At 41.2% G+C, this 14308-nt stretch overlaps 1 protein-coding gene across 2 annotated transcripts in view; it reads right to left on the reverse strand.

Annotated features, from left to right (window-relative positions):
* Positions 1-9165: 9165 nt before the first annotated feature.
* SCP2 (sterol carrier protein 2) overlaps positions 9166-14308 on the reverse strand; it is a 163420-nt gene continuing 158277 nt past the window's right edge. The window contains exons 15-16 of one of the 2 annotated variants that reach the window (XM_081223104.1): positions 13662-13741; positions 9166-10311 (exon numbers count right to left, since the gene is read on the reverse strand). In XM_081223104.1, the coding sequence (XP_081079230.1) occupies positions 10216-10311; positions 13662-13741 (176 nt within the window). In that variant the 3' untranslated portion in view covers positions 9166-10215. Of the gene's footprint in view, positions 10312-13040; positions 13337-13661; positions 13742-14308 lie in introns of those variants that run through there. The other variant, XM_081223105.1, reaches the window with a different exon arrangement.

Consider the following 14308-nt stretch of genomic DNA (forward strand, 5'->3'; position numbering starts at 1 on the left):
CTCTCTAATCTTCACAACCCTGTAAAAGAAGAACTGCTGTTGCCTCCATTCACAGGTGAGGAGACAGCCTCAGAAAGGATAAGTGACTGGGTAAAAAGGCCAAGTGTACTGTTCCCCACAGTCCAAGTTCTTTCCATGATGGAGACAGGCACGTAACTTGAGCAGCCAAGTGCCGAGCCTGGATTTGAACCCTGGACTGTCTGTTTCCATTACATCAGTAACTCAAGAACTCAAGAAGGGGAAAGGGAAATATTTTGCCTTCTTTGGCCTCAGATTCCAGCTTAAATTTATGAGTTGGTATGATTCACAGGATTGGACAGGAGCCAACAGAGATGCATCTCATGTCTTCTCCTCAATTCTCCTTGAGCCTAGATTCAAGTGGAGCTAGAAGAGCACGATTCTACTGGTTTGAATACCCATGAACTAAAGACAACCTTCTAGAAGGACAATGAGAACCAGCACATACTGAGTGCCTACTAAGTTAAATACTTGAAGATCTTAATCATCCCAGCCCTGTGGGGAAGGTATTCTCCAGCCACAGGGCACACCACTTCCCCCTGCCTGCCTGCACCCCCCGTCAGAGAAATAGGCTCTTCTGTGGAATGCCAAGCCAGGGCCCACACATGCTCTGTGGCTGCCCAGTGCTGTAGGCACAAGCTAAATTCACCTGGCTGAAGTCTTATATGCAGAAATCACTTTGAGTGTCTCTGGTGGGAAATGGAGACAATCCTGGTGCTCTCGAAGCAGATCCTCTAACTTTCACATGGGCTGTCAAGACAGAGTAGAGTTTGAAATTTAGGTTTCCTGAATCTGCTTGTGCTGCTTTGGTGCCTTCATACTGCCCCTCAGTTTCAGCTCCTAATATTACTGTAGTGCATGGTGTCAAGTACAGGCTTTGGACTTAGATTTGGGTTCAAATCCCAGCCCGGTTCAAATGAAGATAAATATTACCTACACCTCACAGAATGTCTAAGTTAAATGAGAAGGTGGAAGTACAGGACTCTGCACAGCACCTGGCACATGGCCAGTGCTCAATAAATGGCAGCTGCTATTACTACAAAACTATCACCGAGCTCTGACTGAACATCCACGGAACATTATTAAAGCAGAAATGACAAGTGACAAGAATTAAACAGAAACCTTTGCATGGCCCCAGGTAAGTGCCTTCTATTTCAAAACAATACGAAACAAGAAAACTCAAATGAGGGTAAGAGTAAAGACATACACGGACGGAAAGACCTAGGAGTGAGGGACAGGAAGGCTCTCAAAGGGGGGCCTGATGAGGAAAAATCGGGGATAAGGGACAAGATAAGGGGAGATAAGGTGGTGTTATACTTCATCATCAGAGAAGAAAATAACTCCTCTTACTCAAGACCTCAAGGGCTCAAGACCTTTCCTTATTAAGTAGCAGAGTCCCAAATACTGAGCTATGGCAGCAGCTTAATTTTCTGGACATTCAGAAATCAAATTGCATGGTGGTGCTCTGTGTATATGAATTCCACCTGAAGGATCTTGATAAATGCGATCAAAGAACAAGCAGGGCATGATGAAAAAACCACAGGCTAAATTAGGTACAGAAAAAGTCTTCTGGGCTCCTATAACATCCCATACAAATTCTTTATTATCAGACTTTTCTTGCTGAATATTATATTTCTCATCTCTTTCCCCCTGGATTATAAACCCTCCAGGGCAAGAACCCCATCTCATGTTCTGTAAGGTCCCTTTCTAGCCCTAAAATACCATCATTGTAGTAGGCAGAATGAACCCCCAAAGATGTCCAAACCCTAATCCCTAGAGCCTGTGAACAGTTACATTATATGACAAAAGAGATTTTGCAGATGTAATTAAGGTTATGGACCTTAAAATAGGGAGATCATCCCGGATTAACCAGGTGGTTCTAACCTAATCACATGAGCTCTTAAAAACAGAGAACTGGGCTTCCCTGGTGGCGCAGTGGTTGAGAATCTGCCTGCTAATGCAGGGGACATGGGTTCGAGCCTTGGTCTGGGAGGACCCCACATGCCGCGGAGCAACTAGGCCCATGAGCCACAACTACTGAGCCTGCGCGTCTGGAGCCTGTGCTCCGCAACAAGAAAGGCCACGATAGTGAGAGGCCCGCGCACCGCGATGAAGAGTGGCCCCCGCTTGCCACAACTAGAGAAAGCCCTCGCACAGACACGAAGACCCAACACAGCAAAAATAAATAAATAAATAAATAAAAACCAGAGGACTTTCTCTGGCTGGAGGTAGATGAGGCAGAAGGGGAGGTTACAGAGATCTGAAATGTGAGGACTTGACTAGCTTTAAAGATGCAGGAAATACAGGCAGCCTCTAGAAGCTGAGAACTACCCCTGGCTGCCAGTAAGGATACCAGGACTTCAGTCCCACAGCCGCATGCAACTGAATTCTGCCAACATCCTGAATGAGCATGGAAGCAGATTCTCTCCCAGAACCTCCAGGTAAGAAGTTAAGCCACTAAGTTTGTGGTAATTTGTCACAGTAGCAATAAAAAAAAACAACATAAACACAACTAGAACTGGTTCATTGTACAGCAGCATTCTCCTACACATCGTTTCACTTAATCTTCCCAAGCATGATGGGATCATTGCCCCCTTATTTTAGGAAATTGATGCTCAGGGAGGCTAAGGAACTTGCTCAGGTGACCAGCTAATGAGTATGTACTTGAGCCAGGATTCAAACGTAGGCCTTCTGGTTCCAACTCCGGTGAGAGGTGTCTCCTACACTGCAGCTACCATTTGGTGGCTTTCAGATTCTACTACCTCAAGCTAAATAAAAAACAGACTAAAAAAAAAAGAAAAGAACAAACAAACAAAAATTCAGGCTGCTTTTACATCGTGAAAACTTAAAAGCTTCTGAATACTCATTTCTTTCTGTTTCTTCCGAAGGTATCTAGTAAGTCAGGGAACCCGTCAGGGTATAAACAAGTAAGTATAAAAAGATATCGAAGTCTTCTTTCTGACACATAGAAGAAAAAAGATTTTGATACAGAGGATAAAGAGAAATCCTCAAGAGTGCCTGTCAATAAAATATTTCCTCCCATTCAGATGCTCCTTCGGCCACTGTTGAGGTACATCTTCCGCAATGAAATGCTCTGCTTTGCCAGATTCGTTTAGGATCTTCTCTGTGGTTGGAGCGTTCAGTCCTCTCACGACCAATTTTTACTGTCAGGAGATTCAACTGGTTTTCAGTCTGAAATTTTCCTTTCTATATTTCTTCTCATTAATTCTAATAACTAAGCAAAATAATCCCCTCCCCCTTTGGTCTTTGCACCTCTCAAATATTTGTAAACTGTTATCACCCCCTGCCCTTGGGTATCATTTTGCCAAGGGGAAGGTTCCTTTCAGCCTGCCTAAGTCAGCCGTTCTCTTATAATGCTCCGCCTTCCTGTCCAAAATTCGTGTCCATATATTCCAGTTCTAAATGAGGTGTTTAATCTTGAACCAAGTGTTCTGTACACTACAGAAGGTGCCATGTTCTAAAAAGTGAGTTATACAATAACTTGCAAAGAAAAAGAAAACCTACCGCTGTTTGGTAGCTGATCAGAAATCTGTAGCACTTACTGCTTCTCTGCCTGCAGCTTAAATAAACAGCAGACTACAATGAATTTCCCCCAATTTTACATAAAAGTTTATGGCCACAACAAATTCAGGAACTAAAAGGTCAAGCATTTACTAGATGTTGCTGAAAACAGCACTGTGAATATTTACAAAGTATTTAAATGATTATTAATAGGATAGACTAAGTGGACATTGCTTTTTGCAATAAGTTTTGGATATGTTACATTAAAAAAATATTTCTCCAAGAAGTCTGGCTAAGGTTTCCGTACCAGATTAAACTTCCTGCCAAATGGAATCAGACACCACATTTCTTAAGGGCCAGAAATCTGGCCCAATAGTCTCTGTTCTTACCAAGAACTAAAGAGCTGTTTGTTTGCAGCAGTCTCCAGATAGATATTAATACTGGACCTTTCCAGTAGATTTTGTAACTCTCTATTGAGAAAAACTCTAAAATTTGGCCAGACATGGCTGTGGTTCCTGATAGCACATAAATCTTTCAGGGCCCTCATTAGCTGTTTAGTAGTATACCCAAAGTTCCTAATTCACATCAGTGTGGTCTCTAAACAAACTCAATCCCAGAGTAAGTCTCTAAACAAACTCAATCCCACAGAGTAAGTTACCCAGAGGTACAATCTGGCTGATTACCCTTTTTTCCCCCAGTCAATAAAATCAAGCAACTTCTTTGTGTTCAAAAAGCAGCCATGCCATGGACAGCTAGAACTGTAATCTTTGGATGAAATGCAAACCTTCTGAAAGTCTACATAATCCTATATTTCACTCAGTTACAGAGACTATTAAATTTTAATGAATCTTGAGAAAAATGTAAGATGACAGTCAACGAGGAATGCAAATTGTCCCCAATCCTGAAGTTAGCTGATTATCTGAACTCAAAGGATTATCACAAAATGTTCCAATGAATAAATTCCTTCATGTTAAAAAAATTTCTCAAATAACATTAGGCACCATCTATTGAGTACGTGACACTTTACAGCTACAATTGCTAATCCTCACAACCAGCAAGGTAGGCATTATTATTCTCTTTTTACAGAGTGAGAAACAGGCTCAGAGTCATTATCAGCTCAAGGAAGGTCCCAATGTTTAAGTGCCAGAGCTAGGACCAAAACCCTCATCTGATAGGCCCCAAGTTTTCCCACTATACCAGGCTGCTCTAAATGTATTATTTTCTCTAACTGCTAAAGTTTCAGAAGATAAAGTGGTTACTTACAGGATTTAACTTCATGTTTCTTTTTTCTAGGGTGACACAGATGAAGAAAACAGAAGGAATTTATGTTTATATGTAACTGAACCTTTTACAAGGTGTATTACAATTTTAAAAGAACTTTAATGGATTGTTTTCTACTCCTCATTTGTCTGAGAAACCTTTGCTGATGCTTACTTTGGTAGACATGGTATTAATACTAGAGACAGAGGTGAATAACAGTTTCTGCCCTCAAGGTGTTCACAGTCTAATGAGACTATTTTTAAAAATATGAACAGTGTCCCCCTTGTGCAGAGGAAGAAACTAAAGTCTGACAAAGCTTAAAGCCTTGTCCTAACTTAGCTTCCAGGAGGCAGACAGGACCTGATCTGAGATTCTTCTGATCCCACCTCAGTGACTCCTCCGTCACCTCCACACTCAACTTCCTAATCATGTGCTCCATTTACTGTTCTTCTACATATGCAACAAGGATTACAGAAACCTGAGATTTTTAATTCATTTGGACAAGTACAGCAAGAAGACTAATGATTTTAATGTACCCAGAACCAACTAGGCCACTTTGTTTTTTACAAACATGTAATAAAACAACAAATAAACTGACTTTTCTGATTACTTCAGGCTGCTTCAATCTTTAATTGAAAGACTATTCTGAGAAGCTGCAAATATTTTCAAAGAAATAGCAAGATAGCACTTCCCTGGTGGTGCAGTGGTTAAGAATCTGTCTGCCAGTGCAGGGGACACGGGTTCGAGCCCTGGTCTGGGAAGGTCCCACATGCCGCGGAGAAACTAAGACCGTGCACCACAACTACTGAGCCTGTCCTCTAGAGCCCGCGGGTCACAACTACTGATCCCACGTGCCACAACTACTGAAGCCTGCATGCCTAGAGCCCGTGCTCTGCAACAAGAGAAGCCACCGCAATGAGAAGCCCACGCACTGCAACAAAGAGTAGCCCCCGCTCACCGCAACTACAGAAAGCCTGCATGCAGCAACGAAGACCCAACACAACCAAAAATAAATAAATAAAATTGATTCTTAAAAAAAAAAATAGCAAGATAAGTCCGGCTAAGGAGGAATTTTTAATGTTCTCCTTCAACATCGGGGCAACAGAAGGTCATTGTCAGAGAGAATGCATTGCTATGATGAGGTTCCTATCTTCAGAAAAGCCCCCTGTGAATATGAAATTGTTATTCAGCTTATCTCATTCATTCACTTTATGACAGTAAGCCAAGACTTTGCACTGGGGGTATCAAAATGGACGCATGAAATGCAGTCCCTGCCCTTAAGGAGCTCTCTGTTCGGTAGGAGACAGAAACATATTACTACAAAGGAATGATTACGTAGTGTTTGTTTTTTTGTTTTGTGTGTGTGTGTGTGTGTGGCAAAGAGGGACAACTTCCTGAAAGCTAAGGCATGAAAAGGATGAAAAGGAATTTGCCAAGTGGATAAGGTGGCAGGCAGCAGGGAGAGAATGGTGAGGGTGGGCACAGAGAACAGCATGTGCAAGATGACCTAATCTAGAACTAAAAGTATTAGCTAATGTGCTTGCTCTGTACTAATCACTTGGAAACTGAACATATCACTACCAAATGGAACTTTTCTGTTCTTGTGTTTTGTAGCTCTTTATGAAACCAATTCCAATCTAGCACTGAAAGTGATTTTGTAGTAATCACCAATGACTTCCATGTTGACAAATTTAATCCAGTAGACACTTTTCAGACATCATCCTAACTGACCTCACAAGCAGCACAGGACACGGTTGACCACTGCCACTTTTAGGCTGTATCTTTTCTCAGGAAAATTTCCTCCACCTCTTTAGTCCTTCGTCCTCATACCCCTCGCCAGATCCTCCTCCTCTACCTGATCTCTAACAGATGGAGTTCCTCAAGGCGTACTCTAATCCCCCTTCTTCCCTCCCCAGGTAACACCATCCATTCCTGTGGCTTTAACTACCACCCATATGCTCATGACTTCCAAAAGTGCATCTGTAAGCTGACCCCGCCTCTGAGCTCCAGTCTTGTAAATGCAGCTGCCTCCTTGATATCTCCACCTGGAAATCTTTTCAGGCATCTCAAAGTTAACAAGTTCAAAAGTGGAGCTTATTATTTCAACCACTCTCCCTAAAACCTGCTGTCCCCTCCTCATTCCAGTCATGACCCACCATTCACCTGGCCAGTCACTGGAAGCCACTCTTGCCCCTATATCCAGTCACCAAGTTCTGTCAGCTCTACCTCTGCCTAATTTCCACATCTAAGTCCACCACTGACACCCTAGTCCAGGACACCATCTTCTTGCACCTTCCATTCTCCAGCCCTGTACTCCCAGTACATTCTCCACACAGCAGCTACAGTGACAGTTTAAATTATTTCATTCCCCTGCCTAGAGCCCTTCTGTGATGGTCATCAGTTCCTTCAGAAATAATCCAACTCCATTCTCTTCTTCTGATACATGGTAAGATTGTGAAGTTAGGTGAGGCACGTGACTTTCTTTGGACAATGAAATGGGAGCAGTGCTCCAGACAGAAGCGCTCCATTAGCCTGGGTTCTAGACTTAGGATATGAAGGTGAAGTGGATATGCAGCATGAGTGAGAAAGAAACACAGGTAAAGCTACACCTTCAACAGCTCCCAAATGCACTAAGAATGAAATACAAATGCCTTACCGTAATGAACAGATTCCAGTATAACCGGCTCCTGTGTATCTATCCAGCCTCATCTTGGGCCTGTCCTTCTGGGTCATTATATTCCACTCACACTGGCCCTCTTGCAATTTCTAGAACAAGCCAGGTGTCTTTCCCCCTTTCCTGCATGGTTCTTTGCATGGTTCATTCCTCAACCTATAGATCTCAGCTTATATATTACCTCCTCAGAGATGTCTCCCTTAACCACTGTATCATAGTGAGTCAAAGTCACTATGACTCTCCATGACAGCACTCTGACCATCTCCTGCACGGCACATCAGTCTGTAATAATTATTCATCTCTTTGATTTGACTGAGGAGCTCACTGCTGTCTCCAGTGCTTAGCATTACCCTCAGTATGGTACCCAATATGTGATAGGAACTTAAGAAATATTTGTTCAGTGAATGAACAAATGAGAAAAGACTCAAAAAGTGGGACTTAAAAAAAAAACAAACACACTACAGATATCTTATCACATATCACAGAGGCAAAAGGTGGGAGAGGAAGGGAACTCACATTTCCAGTAAGGGACTAAGAATGACTATGATGTACACCTAACACTAATTTAGGTACTTTACATACGTTACCTCTCTAGATTCTCAATAATCCTAGGAGGTCAATATTATTCCAGATCAGGCAACTGAGGCTCAACCTGCGCAAGTAGCAAAACCAGTAACAGTATCAGTTTTAACCCAGACCTGTTAACCTCCTTCCTCCAAACCATGATGCTTCCCTAGAAATTAAACTGCTACTATATTTTTATCATTAAGTACTTTTCTATTATACATATAAATTGTATTTATATACATTTATATATGTATTTATAATTGTATTTATATACATCCCTACCCCAAGAACAAGTTTTTGTTTTTCTTTTTTTGTTTGTTTTTGTTTTTTTCAGGTTCATCCTAAAGCCTAAAACAAACATCTCCTGCTATCTGGGACAAGTGAAGGCAGAAAAATGCAGCAAATCCAAACTACAAATACATCAGACATTTTGTTGGAACTTTTTTCTTGAAGTCTTTTTCCTTCTCAGAGTAAAAAGCCTCTATGATTAGGAAGTCTGTGTTCTGAACTGATTTTATGGGACTTGAGATCAACTTATACTGCCTTAATTTACCATCTTGTCCCATCCTCAAATGCTGTTCTGCTGGTCACAGAACATGCAAAGCTAAATGGCCTAGGGGGATCGGATCCACAGTCCTGATTTGATTAGTAGAGGCTCCAAACATCTAAACAAGCAAAATGAAACCACCTGGCTTTTTACCTCTGACCACCTTTGGGTGAAGTAAACGTGTTCACAGCAGAAAGGTGTGACCTGGATAACTCCCAAACAGTTCTACTGGGCTCTGAGTAGACTCACAGGATTATCAAAACAGAAGGGACCTTAAAGACCATCTTAAATGCTCTCTTTTAACAGGTTAGCAAACAGGCTAGCAAACAGTTAGCAAACAAGCTAGCAGACAGTTACTTATTTGCCTAAGAAAAACAAGACTCCTGGCTCCTAGTCAAGTGCTCCTTCCACTGCAACACAGCACCTCCCTAATCAAGAGCTAGTGATTGATTATGCCAAAGTAACCAGTAGATAGTAGTCTAGATAACACAGACTGTAAATCCCCAATGTTTCTCTTACTCTCCATCATTTAGAAAACCCTGAACAAAAAGAACATATACAATAAAAACAAAGGAGATGAGGAAGAGCTGTTTTAATTTTCTATTAAACATTCTTCCAAAAACATTATTTTACCCCATATCTTACTGAGTTATTAGAAATAACGTTAGCATTAGAAAAACTAGGAAGGTAAAAGTAGGGAAAACACATCACATGCCAAAGTCTGATATGAAATTTACCTTTAAAAAAAGGAATAAAAAGCAATATTCCTTTAAATTGAATAAAAAAGAAACTAGGAAGGTAAATTAAATGTGGCTTGTTAAACTAAACATATGAAAAGGGAAAATTATAACAAGGAAGGAGAGTTTTACAAATTAAATTAATACGAGATTATAATTTGAAAACTGTGCATCTCAAAGCAAACTTTATTTGTTCAATTATTTTTAACAACAGTGTTTTATGATTCTAATACACTGATTTTTTTCCAAGAAGGAAACTCCCTTAAAAATATTTTTGTTTTAAAAAATAGGCCTGTGTTCAGCTATATATTTTTTCTCCCAAGCTTTGATCATATTTCTTTGATTTGGGAAGAAAATACTGTTTTGCTGGCATGAAATGCAAAACTGTAAAGATTTTTTAAAAAAAACATCCCAGTACAGAATTTTAAAAATTATCAATGGAAAACAGATTAAGGTCATTAAGTGCACAACACTAATTACTGGCCAGCTACTGGTATTCTGTTTCTTCCCTAGTTCTCCCAAGGAAAACTTAAATTGAATCTTCAGCAGAATAATCCTCAAATATACTTTATAAGCAAAATGAGAGCTTTTGTTTACATAGTTTTTGGATTTTGCTATTGCTAATTTTATTCTAAAACTCAATTTTACCCCAAACCATAATTACCATATTAACTTTGTAATGCACAGTTGTATGCAATTCAGCAAAGCAGTAGTACACCATCAGGTTCTATTCACCCAGAGCTTAGGAAAAACAGGATTGGTCACACCCATTTAAAAACAAATAAGCTATTTGCCAATGTGTAGTTTCAATCTAACTTCTGACAATGAAATATATGGATATATATCTATATATCTCATCTTGATTTTCAAAGGTAGGCAAAGAGAGTTCTTCACAGCTTAGCTTTGCCTGGCTGAAGCTGAAGATTTTGTAACTTCAGAGCCAGCCCCATGTTGCCAGTGATTTTCAATTTACCTTGAAAGAAGGCCTGTGAGGAAGAAGAAAGAAAATTTATCATTCGGTGTTTTTTGTTTTGAGACCGCTGATATTTCTAGACTATCCAGCCCTGAGATGATTTATTTATCCAGGTCTCTTAAACTTTCTTCAAAATATGAAACTTGGCTTTCAGGAATAGATTCAGAACCAGAGTCTTCAAAAGGACGAATCTGTAAAAGTCATGCTTTACACAGAGCCGTCAAAAGGCACATCTTTCCCAAATGTGTTCTCTTAAAAATTGAGTCTGCCTTTACCTGCCTTCCTCAAAGGTGGTACATTTTCCAAATATTAGGCAGAGTGGATTCATACTAGACCGATTTTGTTTAAAAACATTACACATTTGTTCAGTGGGTCTGCTAGCAGGGAGAAAAAGCACATGCATAACACACTTATGAACTCTTGGGATTCAATACAATGCAGATGAAATGTCACCATTTTTCTCCCTTTTTTGGTCTACATGATAAAGATTTATTCCCTACAGAGGGAGGCCAGGCAGACTGCTGAGACTGAGGTGCCTGTGTTAATCTTTGGCTCAATAAGAAGAATCAAACCAATCCCAAGTGCAGAGCCACAGTTTGTTCCATTTAACAACTGCCTGGGATTAGATCACATGATGTTTGCTAAATTTATCATGTAACAAAATCCCAGGAAAACTTTAAAGAAATAGAAAAATTGGGAACATAGCATTATTTCCCTGCTACGATCTCGGTCTTTCAACTCAATTCTTAAAATAAGGAAAAGCTACAGGAAAAGTCCTGGTAGTCTTAGTTTCCTAACAAGTATATTCGTTAAGAAGTGAGGGGCTCTTCTGCCTCATCCATAGGAAATCGCAGAGCTCTGCTTTCTCTACACCTTCTGGTGAGGGTGACTAATTCCTTTTTTTTTTCTCCTCTGTCTGGACAAACTAAATATTTCTTTCTATATGGCACACAGCCTTCTGTCTGATGACTTTAAGGTCAGGTGTCTCAGAACACAATATATTTAACATATGTCCTTTAAAAATATGGACCAGTAGTACCTAGAAGAGAAACTCACCATATTTCCCTTTTCTTAATTAAAAGAGGAAATGACTTTTCATTTAATAATTATTATAGGGAAAAATGAGTCTTCACTTTTTAGAGAATCCGAACATAAGAGTCATTTAAATCTGGCCCCTAAGGCGTTCTTCATGTGCTTTCTGCTGGAGATCACATTGCTTTGTTTCAACTGCAGCCAAACATTGAAATTATAATTTCCACTGCATTTAATGGTTTCCAGTCAAGTCTTCTACTGAGCATAAGGGAAGGCCATTAGCACATTAACAGAAACATCTCCTATTTTTATCTTTAATTCCTTTGGGTGCTAACAGGTGTTCAGGAAGAGTAAGCTGACACTTCACTCCCCAAAATGGGTGGTAAACAGATAAACTGAGAGAACGAGGGCAGCTGAGTGCGAAGCCTGACCACACTGCCAAGGAAGTGCATGGTGTGCACCGTGGAATAAGCAGCGGTAGGTGGGAAGGAAGACGTCGGCCAGCTCCGAGATTGGTGGCCTCTGTTCTGTCCAGACTTTTGGAGAGGGCGCAGTGGGTGGAAATGTCAATGTCAATGGTGTGTATTCAGTTGAAACATCACAGATTCAAGTCTCTCACTTGTTGACACATCAGCTGAAATATGCTTAGTTGCTTAGAAAAAGCATTTTTAAAAGGAATACGAGTAGGAGTCAGATTTAGTTGTTTTATCCAATCTTTCAAATTACGAGGGTACCACAGGAACAAGACCTAAAACAAATCAGGCTGACGCAACAACAAAAAAATAAGGTTACGGTGGAAAGCAGCATTTTAGCTTCCTTTGTGTTATCTATGGATAATGTATACCAAGTCTGTTCAACACTGTACAACTAAAGAGTATAAGAAGACCCTTGACAATCTGAGGGCCTGGAAAATCTATACAAGGCATAAATACATCTTAGACAAATGCAAATTAATTGTGAAAACCCAAAAGCACAAGGCATCATGCTAAGTTCTGGAGACACAAAGATGAACAAGATGTGCTTTGTTCCCTTGAGATACACACAATCTAATAGGGAAGAGATAGGCACATTATGACTAGTATAATGAGACAAGTGCCAGGCTAGCAGTCCAGTAAGTGGCCCAGAAGAGGGACTGACTACAGCTCCCCAACAATGTGGTAGGAGGTCTTTTGACATAACATCTAAGTTCATTTTGAAAGGCAAGGAGTTTGTCAAGGAAGGACAGCTCAGGCAAAGAAAAAGAGCACGGGCAAAGACACGAAATGTACAAGATCATGCCTTTGTTCACACCGTCCCTCCTTCTATCTGATGGCTCCTACTCTCCATCTGTGCACTGCTAACTCCTAATCACTCCCAGGACTCAGCCAAGCATTGTTTCCTCTGTGAAGCCTTCTCTGATGGCCCGGGAAGATGTGGCTTCTCCTTCCTCCACCCTCCCTGACCACAAGTAAGGCGGGGCACCTTGGATATTTGGCTGCACTTACTCTTAAGTTTTTTTTTTTTTTTTTTTGCAGTACGCGGGCCTCTCACCGCTGCGGCCTCTCCCGTTGTGGAGCACACGCTCCAGACGCGCAGGCCCAGCGGCCATGGCCCACGGGCCCAGCCGCTCCGCGGCAAGTGGGATCCTCCCGGACCGGGGCACGAACCCGAGTCCCCTGCATCGCCAGGCAGACTCTCAACCACTGCGCCACCAGGGAAGCCCGTTTTTTTTTTTTTTAATTAATTTATTTTTGGCTGCATTGGGTCTTTGTTGTTGTGTGCAGGCTTTCTCTAGCTGCGGTAAGCAGGGGTTACTCTTCGTCGCGGTGCGTGGGCTTTTCATTGCGGTGTCTTCTCTTATTGCAGAGCACGGGCTTTAGGCATGCGGGCTTCAGTAGCTGTGGTGCATGGGCTCAGTAGCTGTGGCTCATGGGCTCTAGAGTGCAGGCTCAGTAGTTGTGGCGCACGGGCTTAGTTGCTCCATAGCATGTGGGATCTTCCTGGACCAGGGCTCAAACCCGTGTCCCCTGCATTGGCAGGCAGATTCTTAACGAGTGCACCACCAGGGAGGCCCTGCACTTACTCTTTTGCAGACCTGTCTTGTACCAAATTGTGGACGCCCTGAGCATGGGAACTATTTCTTCTACATCTGGACATTTCCAGCACACAGGGCATTGTCTGGCACATCATTAGCTTCACAACTGTTTGTCATTTGTTAAGTGAACATTTGGGGAACGCTGAGTTTTGTGGGTTTGACCACTTTTCACTTTATGGGATGAGGTTGAGGTAGGTGATGAAGTGAAACGGGCTAAAACCCACCTAAGAAAAGGATATAAGCGCCATCATACTTACCGACTGAGGATTCATTTTACCAGTCATCAGAGCCAGTAAGTCCGAGTCAGCCATTGTAATTGTGCAGTCGGCCTTCTTATCTAAAACAGAGACATGCAGAAGGAAGGAGAAAAGGGGAGTGTTCAGTTTCATGTATACATTTTAGTCAAAAGCCACTGACTGCAACAGAATCACATCCAGAATTAGTGTGGGCAAATGGGCACTCACATACACTCTATGGCAGCCTGGTGAAATGTGACATAAATCACAAGCAACCTCAATATTTAACAAGAGGGAATTTATTAAATAAATCATGGTATATTCATATAATGGGATACAATGCAGTCATTAGATGATGTGGATCTACATTTTATTGACCTGGAAAGATATTTATGTTATACTCTTCGTGATACTGTTATATAAGCCAGTTACAAAACAAACTGTAAGAATGGACCCAAGTTTTGCTTAAAAACAGATATTCAATTATGTATGTATAGGAAAAACATTTGTAAACTTGGAGACCAATATATTAATAATAGCTACTGTGGCACACAGACTCTAAGGTGACCCCTGTGATCCCTGCCTTCTGGTATTCATGCCTTTGTATAATCCCCTACTCTCGAGTGTGGGCAGGACCTGTGACTTGCTTCTAGCCTGCAGAATGTGGC

Source organism: Mesoplodon bidens, assembly GCF_964165515.1.
Source record: "Mesoplodon bidens genome assembly, chromosome: 2".
Lineage (NCBI taxonomy): Eukaryota > Metazoa > Chordata > Mammalia > Artiodactyla > Ziphiidae > Mesoplodon > Mesoplodon bidens.